A 13,944-nucleotide genomic window follows, 5' to 3' on the forward strand; every position below is an offset into this window, starting at 1 on the left:
CAGCAGCAGCAGGAGGAAGAGGAGGAGGAGGATGGCGGAGGATGAACGAGACGAGTCTTTGGCCACCGACGACGAAGATTCCTACCCCAGCTGCGAGGACGGAGCGGGCAGCCTCAACAACACGGTAAACCCCGCGAATATCACTAAACAAACACCGTGAGTGACGCGCAGACGGGGCGAGAGCCAGTGTTAGTGCGCGGTTTGACGCGGAAGCACGATCTGTGACAAATCCAGCTAAACCTGCGATGAATGCGCAGTGAAATAAAACATTCTCACGTTCACAACGAGGCTCTGACTTTATTATCAGAGGTATAATCATACAGTTGTGTCAGTATTTATAAAAGTACTTCTGTTTGTCAGAGATTGGAAGATGCTAAACGTTAGCCTAGCTAGATGCTGTCGTTCCGCCTCTTGTCCGAGGACGTAAATTATACATATATAAAAAACAAAACAAACTCGACTGTTTTCAACGCCCATTCCCATTAATATAATGTAGGACGCTTAATAAACGTTGTGACAAATATTAAAGATGAGGAATTGGCTTTGCACATGCGCAGTTGTGTTTTTGTCAACTATCGCGCTCCCGCCTCCAATGCAGCGGCTACACGGAGGCTGCTAGCATCACAGCTAATATGAACAGCAGCAGCAGCAGCTCTCTTCAGGAGGCTGTTGTGATTAGATATGTATTTTATTGTGTTAAAATCAAGATTCACTCCACAGTTTACAATTTAAACGTGTCCTGGAGCAAATGAATAAAAGAGGAAGCTTCGAGGAGAACAGCCTGAAATGTGAAACTCGGGAAGACCCAGAAACATTAACTCTCTTACTGCTAATAATTATAAATAAATAAGTGGGCTTTAAGTTAGTTCTTCGGGATTTTTTACTTCATAACAAGATTTTTTACATAAAAAGTATGGACAATTTAAGGCGGGGGTTAAGAGGTTAAACGCAAAATGTGAGCGGAAAATTCTTTATTTTGCTGAAAAAAAATGTTTCCATCATTTTTTTGTTGGGTATTCAACTCATTTTTGTAACTTTTTTGTCATTTATTGTCTTTTTTTGTCATATTTTTGTCATTTTTTTGTCAATTTTTTGGGGGATTTTTGTCGTTTTTTGTCACATTTTTGTCATTTTTTTGTCAATTTTTTGTCATTTTTTGTCACATTTTTGTCATATTTTTGTCACATTTTTGTCATTTTTTGTGTCATTTTTGTGTCATTTTTTTGTCACATTTTTGTCATTTTTTTGTGACATTTTTGTCATTTTTTGGTCAATTTTTTGTCATTTTTTGTCACATTTTTGTCATATTTTTGTCACATTTTTGTCATTTTTTGTCACATTTTTGTCATTTTTTGTGTCATTTTTGTGTCATTTTTTGTCAATTTTTGGGGGGATTTTTGTCGTTTTTTGTCACATTTTTGTCATTTTTTTGGTCATTTTTTGTCACATTTTTGTCATTTTTTTGTCAAATTTTTGTCAAATTTTTGTCATTTTTTTGTCACATTTCCATCATTGTTTCCGTCTCAGTTTTGTCGCTATTTTCTCACCTTTTTTCCAGAAGCTTTTGGATTGGGGTAAAGCCAAACTGGAGAAAATGTGCTCGTTTCAGGCGGGAGTTAAGGGGTTGAGAGGTTAAACAAATGTGAGCGGAAAATTGTTTATTTTGCAGACGTTACCTTACCTGACCACCAGGTGGCAGTGTTTTTCTTTCCTCCAGGGGGTGGACGCCATAACAAGAAGGATAACCTCTTAACTCCCGCCTGAACCGAGAGGATCTTTTTCTTCACGTCATCAGATTTTTTTTCACTAATTTTTTTGTTGGGGATTCAACTCATTTTTGTATTTTTTTGTCATTTTTTTTGTCACATTTTTGTCATTTTTTCGTCACTTTTTTGTCACATTTCCATCATTGTTTTCATCTCAGTTCTGTCACTATTCTCTCACCTTTTTTCCAGAAGCTTTTGGATTGGGGTAAAGCCAAACTGGAGAAAATGCTCTCGGTTCAGGTGGGAGTTAAGGGGTTAAAAGGTTAAACGCAAAATGTGAGCGGAAAATTGTTTTTTTTTGTTGGGTATTAAACTCATTTTTGTAACATTTTTGTCATTTTTTTGTCACATTTTTTGTCATTTTTTGTCACATTTTTTGTAATTGTTTGTCACATTTTTTGTCTTTTTTTGTCACATTTTTTGTCACATTTTTTGTCTTTTTTTGTCATTTTTTGTCATATTTTTGTCCTTTTTTGTCACATTTTTGCCACTTTAACATACATTTTTCGTCACTTTTTTGTCACATTGCCAAAAGTTTGATCAGTTTTCTAGGTGACATTATTCTCCTGGTTCTTCTCCGCAGATGGTGGAGGACGGGTCCACGCTGGTCAAGAGGATGGAGATCTGTGTGGCCGAGGCCGAGAAGCGAACGGGGAAAAACGCCGTGAACATGGGAGAGACCTACACCGTGTACCTCATCGAGACCCGGTGAACCCCCCTCGCATCGACCCGCACACTGACCTTTGACCCCTCGTCCCACCTTTAGATCATGTCCCACATTTACAACGTTAGAGTTTCACTAGGAATCGTTTCATGAGTCGTTAATTAATCTCTCATTAGATGCATTTTTATTGGGTGTTTGATTAACCTTTTAACCTCTTAACTCCCACCTGAACATGTTTTCTCCTGTTCTCCAAATTCTCCAAATCTAAAAGCTTCTTCAAAACGGCGACAAAAAAACGAGAAGAAAATGAGGATGTAAATTGACAAAAAATGACAAAAATCCAGCAAAAAAGTGACAAAAATCCAGCAAAAAAGTGACAAAAATCCATCAAAAAAAATGACAAAAATCCAGCAAAAAAAAGACTAAAATCCAGCAAAAAAAATGACAAAAATCCAGCAAAAAAGTGACAAAAATCCAGCAAAAAAGTGACAAAAATCCATCAAAAAAAAGACAAAAATCCAGCAAAAAAAAGACAAAAATCCAGCAAAAAAGTGACAAAAATCCATCAAAAAAAATGACAAAAATCCATCAAAAAAAAGACAAAAATCCAGCAAAAAAAATGACAAAAATCCAGCAAAAAAGTGACAAAAATCCAGCAAAAAAAAGACTAAAATTCAGCAAAAAAAGACTAAAATTCAGCAAAAAAAGACAAAAATCCAGCAAAAAAAGACAAAAATCCAGCAAAAAAAAGACAAAAATCCAGCAAAAAAAAGACAAAAATCCAGCAAAAAAAGTGACAAAAATCCAGCAAAAAAAAAGACAAAAATCCTGCAAAAAAAGACAAAAATCCAGCAAAAAAATGACAAAAATCCAGCAAAAAAATGGCAAAAATCCAGCAAAAAAGTGACAAAAATCCAGCAAAAAAATGACAAAAATCCAGCAAAAAAATGGCAAAAATCCAGCAAAAAAGTGACAAAAATCCAGCAAAAAAGTGACAAAAATCCAACAAAAAAATGAAAAAAAAAATCCAGCAAAAAAAGGCAAAAAATCCAACATGTGACAAAAATGCATCAAAAAAAAGTAACAAAAAAAGTAACAAAAGTGCCATTAAAAAAGTGACAAAAACACATAAGGGAAATAAAAGTGACGACAATTGCAAAGAGGAGAGAATGCATTTGGTTTTAGCGGGTGCTAAGAGGTTTTAACCCCCGCCTGAACTGAGAGCATTTTCTCAAGTTTGGCTTTACCCAAATCTAAAAGCTTAGACTCTACCTACCCCCCTCCCTCTGTCCTGTGTCCTCCAGACCCATGGACGCGGTGACCGAGGGCAGGAACCCCGCCCCCGACTCGCTGTGGAGGAGATACAGCGAGTTCGAGCTGCTGCGGAGCTACCTGATCGTCACGTACCCGTTCATCATCGTGCCCCCGCTGCCCGAGAAGAGGGTGAGGCCCCCCCCCAGTTCTCCTCCAAAGAATATTTCCAAAGTGGCCCATTCTTCTTGGCAAAAAGCCTCCAGTTCCTGTCAGTTCCTGGGCTGTTTTGCATGACCTGCAGGTTTGAGATCTCTGATGTGGCTCCAGCAGAATATAGTGAAGGTCCCGTTAGTTCCATCTCAGTCTGACCTCAATATCATTGAGCCACTGTGGGGAGAGCTCAAACCTGCAGGTCATGCAAAACAGCCCTGGAAGAAGAATGGGCAGCTTACCATCCATCATCCATCCTTCCTTCCATCCTTCCATCCATCCATCCATCCATCCATCCATCCATCCATCCATCAATCCATCCATCCTTCCTTTCTTTCTTTCTATTTAAAAATAGTCATTTTTTTTGTAATTTTTTGGTCAAATTTTCATCAAATTTTTATCATTTTTTTGTCATTTTTTTATCATTTTTTGGTCATTTTTTCATCATTTTTTTCATCAATTTTTTGTCATTTTTTGGTCCAATTTTTATCATATTTTTTTCTCTTTTTTTGGTCATTTTTTTAATCAATTTTTGCCATTTTTTGTCACATTTTTGTATTTTTTGTATTTTTTTTTATCAAATGTTTGGCATTTTTTTGGTCAATTTATTATCACATTTTTGTCATTTTTTGTTAATTTTTTGTCATTTTTTTGGGTCATTTTTTCATTATTTTTTATCAAATTTTTGTCATTTTTTGGTCAAATCTTCATCATATTTTTGTATTTCACATTTTTTTCGTACATTTGTTATCACATTTTTGTCATTTTTTCTCATTTTTTTATCAAATGTTTGTCACTTTTTCGTCAATTTATTATCACTAGTAAACTCATAATATATATAAGTGGCTTCACACAACTATGAGTGAAAATAACTTTGTGTTTTCTCTCATATTCATTGAAAAATAGTCTAAAAATCTAAAATTCTGAGCAACTTCTGAGCACAACTGTAGTAACAGCGCGGAGTTTCCCAGGTGAAGAATGTGTGTCCCTGCTTTATATAACGGTTCCCTCTCAGCGCGGCTCAGACCTCGTCCCTCTGAACGTTTCCCGTCTCTTCGTTCGCAGGCGGAGTTCGTGTGGCACAAGCTGTCGGCCGACAACATGGACCCGGACTTCGTGGAGCGGCGGCGGGTGGGACTGGAGAACTTCCTCCTCAGGGTGGCCTCGCACCCCGTCCTCTCCAACGACAAGATCCTCCACCACTTCCTCACCGAGGTAAACGGGTCATGTGACGTCCCGCGGGTCACCTGACGTCCAGAGGGTCACCTGACGAGGGGTTTGGTTTGTGTTTGCAGGAGCACGGCTGGAAGGAGGTGGTTTACGACACGGGGTTCCAGGCAAAAGTACGACCTTTCTCTAAACTCACTTTTACCTTTTAACCTCTTAACTCCCGTCTGAACCGAGAGGATCTTTTTCCTCACGTCATCAGATTTCTTTTCCATCATTTTTTTGTTGGGTATTCAACTCTGTAACTTTTTTGTCATTTTTTGTCACATTTTTTGTCACATTTTTGTCATTTTTTTGTATTTTTTTGTATTTTTTTTCATTATTTATTAATTAAATTTTGGTCTTTTTTTGTCACATTTTTTATCATTTTTAATGTCAATTTGTTGTAATTTTTTGGTCAATTTTTATCATATTTTTATCATATTTTTGTATTTTTTGGTAACATTTTGTCACATTTTTGTCATTTTTTCGTAATTTTTTTATCACATTTTTGTCATTTTTTTTCATTTTTTAATTAAATTTTTGTAATTATTTTGTCACATTTTTGTCATTTTTTTGTCAATTTGTTGTAATTTTTTGGTCAAATTTTTATCATATTTTTGTCATTTTTTTTGTAAATTCTTTATTAAATGTTTGTCATTTTTTGGTCAACTTATTATCACATTTTTTGTCATTTTTTATCACATTTTCGTCATTTTTTGTCATTTTTTAATCAATTTTTTGTCATTTTTTGTTATTTTTTGATCAACTTATCACATTTTTGTCATTTTTTCGTAAATTTTTTATCAATTTTTTGTCATTTTTTGTCATTTTTTCGTAATTTTTTGGTAAATTTTTTATTAAATGTTTGTCATTTTTTGATCATTTTTTCATCAAATTTTGTATCATTTTTGTGTCACATTTTGTCACATTTTTGGGAGAGCTTCATATCCAGGCAGCCTCACGCGGCTCATTCGGATCATTTCAGCGCTCAAATTGCGTCCACTGCCAGTCATTTCTGCAGGTGTCTGACCCTGGTGTGTTTGTTCAGGCCGACTCTCGACTCCGAGCTCTCAGCGCCACCTTCAGGGTCCGGAATCCAGACCGGTGAGTCCAGGTTCGGTCTAATCCAGGATAAAGTGCAGCCGTTGTGTCTAATATCGCAAAATCACACTTTTTTTTTTTTCCAGGCGTTTCATGGAGATGAAGCACTACAGTGACGAGCTGCAGTCCCACACGTCTCAGCTGCTCAGAGCCCGAGCCGTAAGTCACGCCAGATGCTCCAGATGTTTCAGATGCTCCACATGCCCTCCCACACCTGTAATCTGAAGTCCTGGTGTCGACTCAGCCAGGGAACACAGTCAAATACACCAGGATGAGGAAGGAGGCAGTTATGTACTCGAGTGTCCGATTATATTAGTAATAGTTACTCTAAGCAGGTTATATATTGACTCAAAGGTTAATTTAGTCGACTTTGCATTTATAATATTTGTTATATCCATCCATCCATTTTCTTCCGCTTTATCCGGGGCCGGGTCGCGGGGGCAGCAGTCTCAGCAGAGATGCCCAAACTTCCCGATCCACACACACCTCCTCCAGCTGTTCTGACCCCGAGGCGACACCAGGCCAGCTCGGAGACATAGTCTCACCACCGTGTCCTGGGTCCACGAGGCCTTGTCCCACTAGGACATGCCTGGAACACCTCCCGCAGGAGGCGACCAGGAGGTATCCGGAACAGATGCCCGAGCCACCTCAGCTGCTCCTTTCCACGTGGAGGAGCAGCGACTCTACTACGAGCTCCTCCCGGGTAACTGAGCTCCTCACCCGATCTCGGAGGGTGCGCCCAGCCACCCTGCGAAGGAAACTCATTTCGGCCGCTTGTATTCGCGATCTCGTCCTTTCGGTCATGACCCAAATCTCATGACTATAGGTGAGGGTGGGAACGTAGATCGATCGGTAAATCGAGAGCTTTGCCCCGACTCAGCTCCCTCTTCACCACGACAGACCGATACAGCGCCAATTAGGGTTGGGCGATGTCCCCTTAATTGTCCGTTGACGATGTTTACAGTGAACCATCGTGATGGACGATGATATCGTCCATTTTATAAGCATTTTTTTAAAGACATTTGCATAGCCTATATAAGCTGCATATTAATATGTATGTTAGGAAAATGTGAGATTTCAGGATAAATGGATCTAAACTAAACATGATCTGATCAGAGTCATGGACACGACTTTTGCAACAGAAATGTGTTAAAACTCGTGCGTAAAGTCTGAGAGGAGAACGACTTATTCAGAGCGTGAACTCAAAGGCTCTTCTCACACTAATACAAATGTAAATCGGAGCTTATTATTTGCATTTGCTCAATGCTAACGTAATGTTTAAGAAGCAGTGGGTGAACGGGACAATATGTCCACGTTTGCGTCATAGCTACGTTTTTGAAGCTGCTCCACGCGCCGCCCGGTCCGTGAGCTCGTAACCTCTTAACTCCCGCACCGCCTCTTTCTCTCCTCTCTTTCCTCTCTCGGTCCTTCGTGAGAATAATCCGCGCGCTCAGCTAGCTCCGATGTGAGAGCTATCTCATTTTAAAACGGTTTAAGTTTCCGCACGCAGCAAAGCAAAACCCCACACTGTAAAACTGCTGCAGAAAGTGAGAGAGAGAGAGAGAGAGAGAGAGAGAGAGAGAGAGAGAGAGAGCTCCGCGCGGCGTCAGAAACAGAGCAGCTGCGTCTTTACTTTAATATTTACGGCTAACACATCGTGGCTTCTGGCAGGTACTGACACTAGCATATTAGTTACATCCGTGATTTATTTTACAGTGCAATCCCTGCAAAGTTTGTAGGTTTACAAGGCCCACAGAAGATCAGTGCGTGTTTCTGACAGGAGGGGGCGTGGCCTCACGATGGTGGCTCTACATCGTGATGTTGCTCCTCCATCACGATCCATCAGCGCCGATCCGTCTGTCCATCTCACGCTCCAGCCGTCCCTCACTCGTGAACAAGACCCCGAGATACTTGAACTCCTCCACTTGAGGCAAAGGCAAATCTGAGAACCATGCTGTTTAAATGCACACGCCATAAAAAGAGATCGAGAACACGAGAGAGGAGTTGATCAGAAAGGAGAGTTTTTCATAAAACATGTATTATCTCTGTTTCTAGAAAAAAAATCAGTGACTTTGATCAAAACTAGCCTCTGTTTAGCTAAGATTTCCCGGGAACCGAGGCTCGTAGAATTAAACTGTTTCCACCTACAGAGAACTTAGAGACTCACCTTTCAAATGCATAATCTATAACATAGATTATGCTGTGGTGCGACACTCCGTTACACAGTTACAAAATCAGCAAATACCCACAGAACTGACATTACAGTCGACTCTCATTCAGCTCTGTCCTTCTTTTATGTGTTTGTAACGTTTTCCCTCCGCAGCGAGTGGCCGACCGACTGTACGGGGTTTACAAAGTCCACGGGAACTACGGCCGGGTCTTCAGGTTCGTACAGCAGCAGGTTCGGTTTTTCCCGGTGGATTTCACGTCCTGACCGTGTGTGTGTCCGCAGTGAGTGGAGCGCCATCGAGCGGGAGATGGGGGACGGGCTGCAGAGCGCGGGCCACCACCTGGACGCGTGAGTACCCCACAGGAGCACCCACAGGAGCACACACAGGGCCGCTCTGAAGACTGACCAGGCCCCGTGTGTTTGCAGGTTCGCCGCCTCCATCGACGACATCTTGGAGGAGGAGGAGCATTACGCCGACCAGATCAAAGAGTACCTGTCCTACGCCGAGGCCCTGAGGTACGCCCTCGATAAACTCCACCAGCTTTGTAGTGTCTTCAGAGCTGCCTCATCTCGCCGTCTGTAAAGCCGCATAACTTTGGGATTGTCTTATTTATTACTTACTACATTTTCTCCAGTTTGGCTTTACCCCAATCCAAAAGCTTCTGGAAAAAAGGTGAGAAAATAGAGACAAAACTGAGACGAAAACAATGATGGAAATGTGACGAAAAAGTGACACAAAATTGATGAATAAGTGGCAAAAAATGTCACAAGAAATTGACAAAAAATGGAAGAAAAAATGACAAAAAAGTGACAAAAAAATTACCAAAAAAATGACAAAACTGTGACAAAAAATTACAAAAAAACTACAAAAATGTAGTAAAAAAAAGAAAAAAAATGGACGAAAAAATTAACGAAAAATAACGAAAAAAATGACAAAAAATTGACAAAAAAATGACAAAAAAATGACAAGAATGTAGCAAAAAAAGACAAAATATTGATGAAAAATTGACAAAAAATGACAAAAATGTGACAAAAATTTGATTAAAAAATGATGAAAAACTGACAAAAAAATGACAAAAAAAGACAAAAAAAATGACAAAAAAATGACAAATAAATGACCAAAAAATTACAAAAATGTGACAAAAAAATTACTAAAAAATTACTAAAAAATTACTAAAATTTGACAAAAAATTGATAAAAAATGACGAAAAAATGACAAAAATGTGACAAAAATGTGATTAAGAAATGACAAAAAAAAAAGACAAAAAAATGACAAAAATGTGATAAAAATTTGATGAAAAAATGACTAAAAAATGACAAAAAAATGACAAAAAAATGACAAAAAATGACTAAAAAATGACAAAAAAATGACAAAAAATGACAAAAAATTACGAAAAAATGACAAAAATGAGTTGAATACCCAACAAAAAAATGATGACGATGATGATGATGAAAAAAAAATGTGATGACGTGAGGAAAAAGACCCTCTCGGTTCAGGCGGGGGTTAAGAGGTTTAAACCTGCGACAACGTAAGGTCGGCGTCTTCACTCAACAACTCCGACTTCACATCATGTAAAAAGCGAATCAGAAAAAGGTGAAATACAACAAAATGAATGAGGAATAAAAGTGAGCCATCAATACGATTCACTATTACAAACTAATCTAATAGCTGCATTAAAGTTCTACACATTTCACACTTAAACCCCTCCCTGTTGCGTCTCCAGGTGAGAGAGTCTTAGCCCCCGGTTCAGTCTTGTCTGTGGTTTCAGGGCCGTCTGCAGGAAGCACGAGCTGACGCAGTTCGAGCTGGAGGCCTGCACTCAGGACCTGGTCACCAAGCGGCAGCAGAGGGAGGAGCTGGCCACCGGGGTGCGCTGCAGACACCCCCACATCAGCCACACCAGCCTCATGACAAACTACTGCGCACTAGTGACGGGCTAAACCAATAAATGAGCCGAGTTCAGTTGTTTTCAGGCTGCAATGCTTTTACACCACCAGATGGCGCCTCTGAGCCGACCAACACAGAGTGATACAGTGTGATTTATGAGGTTAAGTTAACCCCTTAACTCCCGCCTGAACCGAGCACGTTTTCTCCTGTTTGGCTTTACCCCAATCCAAAAGCTTCTGGGAAAAAGGTGAGAAAATAGAGACAGAACTGAGATGAAAACAATGATGGAAATATGACAAAAAAGTGACGAAAAATTGATAAAAAAAATATCAGAAGAAATTGACGAAAATGGATGAAAAAATGACAAATATTTGACAAAAAAAATGACAGAAATGTGACAAAAATGACAAAAAATTACAAAAATGTGATGAAAGTTGACAAAAAAATAACAAAAAATTGACAAAAAGTGACGAAAAATTGATAAAAAAGTGGTAAAAATGTCACAAGAAATAAAAAGAAAAAAAGACAAAAAAATGACAAAAATGTGACAAAAAAATGACAAAAATATGACAAAAAAATGACAAAAATGTGATAAAAATTTGACAAAAAAATAGAAAAATGGACGAAAAAATTAAAAAATGTGACAGAAAATGACAAAAATGTTTCAAAAACAAAACAAAAATATGATTAAATTTTGACAAAAAAAGACAAAAAAAAGACAAAAATGTGACGAAAAATTGATAAAAAAAAGTGGCAAAAATGTCACAAGAAATTGAAAAATAATTGACGAAAAAAATGACAAATTTGCCAAAAAAATGACAAAAAAATGACAAAAAATGCAAAAATGTGACAGAAAATGACAAAAAAATTACAAAAAATTGTTAAAAAATTGTTGAAAAATGACAAAAATTTGATAAAAAGGAATTGACGAAAAAATAACAAAAATGTTACAAAAAATACAAAAATATGATGAAAATTTGACGAAAAAATGACAAAAAAAATACAAAAATGTGACAAAAAGTGAGAAAACATTGACAAAAAATTGACAAAAATGTAACAAAAAAATGACAAAAAAATTGATAAAAAATGGCAGAAAAAATAACAAAAATGTGACAAAAAATGACAAAAATGTTACAAAAAAAATACAAAAATATGATGAAAATTTGACAAAAAATGACAAAAAAATGTGACAAAAATGTGATAAAAAAAATCTGGTGATGTGAGGAAAAAGATCCTCTCGGTTCAGGCGGGAGTTAATACGTATTAGGGCGCACTAGGGCCATCTAGTGACGAGGATTTTATTTTTTTTAACATTTCTTACGATTTTTGAGTTAAAAAAAACAAGCAAATCTGCCTGTATAAAATGGCCGATATTTTGGCAAAACAAAAGCAGCTGGACTGTTCACTTTGCTTAGTGTTGGTGATACTAAACGCTGTCACTTTTGTGTGTCCTGGTTTTCTCTTCTCTCTGGGATGTTTCCTCTCGCAGATGGTGCGCACGTTCTCGTTCAAAGGCGTGACCCATAAGCTGTTCGGGCAGGAGGCCCCGGAGCAGAGGGAGGCCCGGCTGAAGCTTCTGGAGGAGCTCATCTCTGAGGGCCAGGACGCCGTGAAGGACAAGACGCTCGAGTGCCAGTGAGTCTGTGAATCATCAGGGTTTTACCAGACCATGAATCAATCTGTTACAAGTTAGAGATACATCTTTGAATGGTATATTTCAGACACTTTAACCCCTTAACTCCCACCTGAACCGAGCACGTTTTCTCCAGTTTAGCTTTACCCCAGTCCGAAAGCGACGGAAAATTGATGAAAAAGTGGCAAAAATGTCACAAGAAATTGACAAAAAATTGACGAAAAAAATGACAAAAATGTGACAAAAATCTGATAGAAAAATTGACGAAAAAATGACAAAAATGTGACAAAATGCTACTAAAAAAACACAAAAATAAGATAAAAATTGGATGAAAAAATTACTAAAAATTGACAAAAAAAGACAAAAAAAATGACAAAAATTTGATAAAAGATTGACAAAAAAATGAAAAAAAAATTGATAGAAAAACTGACGAAAAAATGAAAAAAATGTGACAAAACATTTACAAAAAAATGTTAAAATTGGACGAAAAAAAGACAAAAATTTGATCAAAAATGACAAAAATGTGACAAAAATATGATAAAAATTTGACGAAAAAATTACAAAAAATGACAAAAAAATTACAAAAAATGACAAAAATGTGACAAAAAATGAGACAAAAAAATGTCAAAAATTTGATAGAAAATTTGACGAAAAAATGACAAAAATGTGACAAAATGTTACAAAAAAATACAAAAAAATGACAAAAATGAGACAAAAATTTTACAAAAAAAAAAAAAAAAAAAATGTTAAAATTTGACGAAGAATGACAAAAATGTGACAAAATGCTACTAAAAAAATACAAAAATATGATAAAAATTTGATGAAAAAATTACAAAAAATTGACAAAAAATGACGAAAAATGAAAAATTGATAGAAAAATTGATATAAAAAAAATGACAAAAATGTGACAAAATGCTACTAAAAAAATACAAAAATATGATAAAAATTTGATGAAAAAATTACAAAAAATTGACAAAAAATGACGAAAAATGAAAAATTGATAGAAAAATTGATTTAAAAAAAATGACAAAAATGTTACAAAATGTTACAAAAAAAATACAAAAATATGCTAAAAAATTGACAAAAAATGGATAAAAAAATTACGAAAAAATGACAAAAAAGTTACAAAAATGAGTTGAATACCCGACAAAAAAATGATGGAAAAAAAATCTGATGACGTGAGGAAAAAGATCCTCTCGGTTCAGGCGGGAGTTAAGAGGTTAAACAGTATGTACCATTATATTTTAGAAGATGCCGGGCAGGCTGAGTGCCAGCAGGAGCCATTTCACCATTTTGAACTGTTCGGTTTGTGCTGATGTCGTCGTGTGTCTGCAGGGAGCACGTGGAGCGCGCTCTGGTGGACGGGCAGCGCTTTAAAGAACAAAAGGACAAAGATCTGAACGAGGCTCTGATCAGCTACGCCCTCATGCAGGTCAACATGTGCAAGAAGGTAAACGCCGCCCCCTGCAGGTCGACCCACGCAAACACAAACCGACTCTGAACTCTCCCCCTCCCCCTGTGTCGCTGCAGGGAATCCAAATGTGGAGCAACACCAAAGACTGTTTCCTCAAGATGTGACGGGACCGACCAGCCTCCGAGAGTCTCCGAGAGTCGAGAGTCTCCGAGAGTCTGCGAGAGTCTGCAGCAAGAAACCAAAACCAGCTGAAGCTTTAGGTCGATGCTCCGGTTTAGATTCGAGAAGGTGTTTAACCCCTTAACTCCCGCCTGAACCGAGCACATTATCTCCAGTTTGGCTTTACCCCAATCCTAAAGCTTCTGGAAAAAAGGTGTGAAAATAGAGACAGAACTGAGACGAAAACAATGATGGAAATGTGACAAAAAAGTGAGAAAACATTGACAAAAAAGTGAGGAAAAATTTATGAAAAGTGGCAAAAATGTCACAAGAAATTGAAGAAAAAATGACCGAAATGTGACAAAAAAATGACAAAAATTCGATAAAAATTGACAAAAAAATGACAAAAATGTGATTAAAAAATGACAAAAATGTGATTAAAAAAATTACAAAAATGTGATACAAATTTGCAAAAA

At 37.4% G+C, this 13,944-nt stretch overlaps 1 protein-coding gene across 1 annotated transcript; it reads left to right on the forward strand.

The window, feature by feature from the left end:
* On the forward strand, positions 1-13,483 carry LOC306981323 (sorting nexin-4-like). Its single transcript, XM_079580901.1, has 14 exons — positions 1-124; positions 2,350-2,474; positions 3,735-3,873; positions 4,960-5,109; positions 5,190-5,237; positions 6,152-6,207; positions 6,291-6,363; positions 8,528-8,589; positions 8,657-8,722; positions 8,801-8,890; positions 10,144-10,243; positions 11,752-11,897; positions 13,231-13,345; positions 13,426-13,483. Exons 1-14 carry the CDS (start codon positions 32-34, stop codon positions 13,471-13,473), a joined length of 1,311 nt encoding a protein of 436 aa, XP_079437027.1. The 5' UTR covers positions 1-31; the 3' UTR covers positions 13,474-13,483.
* Positions 13,484-13,944: the final 461 nt, after the last annotated feature.

Source organism: Gobius niger (genome assembly GCF_951799975.1).
Source record: "Gobius niger genome assembly, chromosome: 22".
NCBI classification, from domain to species: domain Eukaryota; kingdom Metazoa; phylum Chordata; class Actinopteri; order Gobiiformes; family Gobiidae; genus Gobius; species Gobius niger.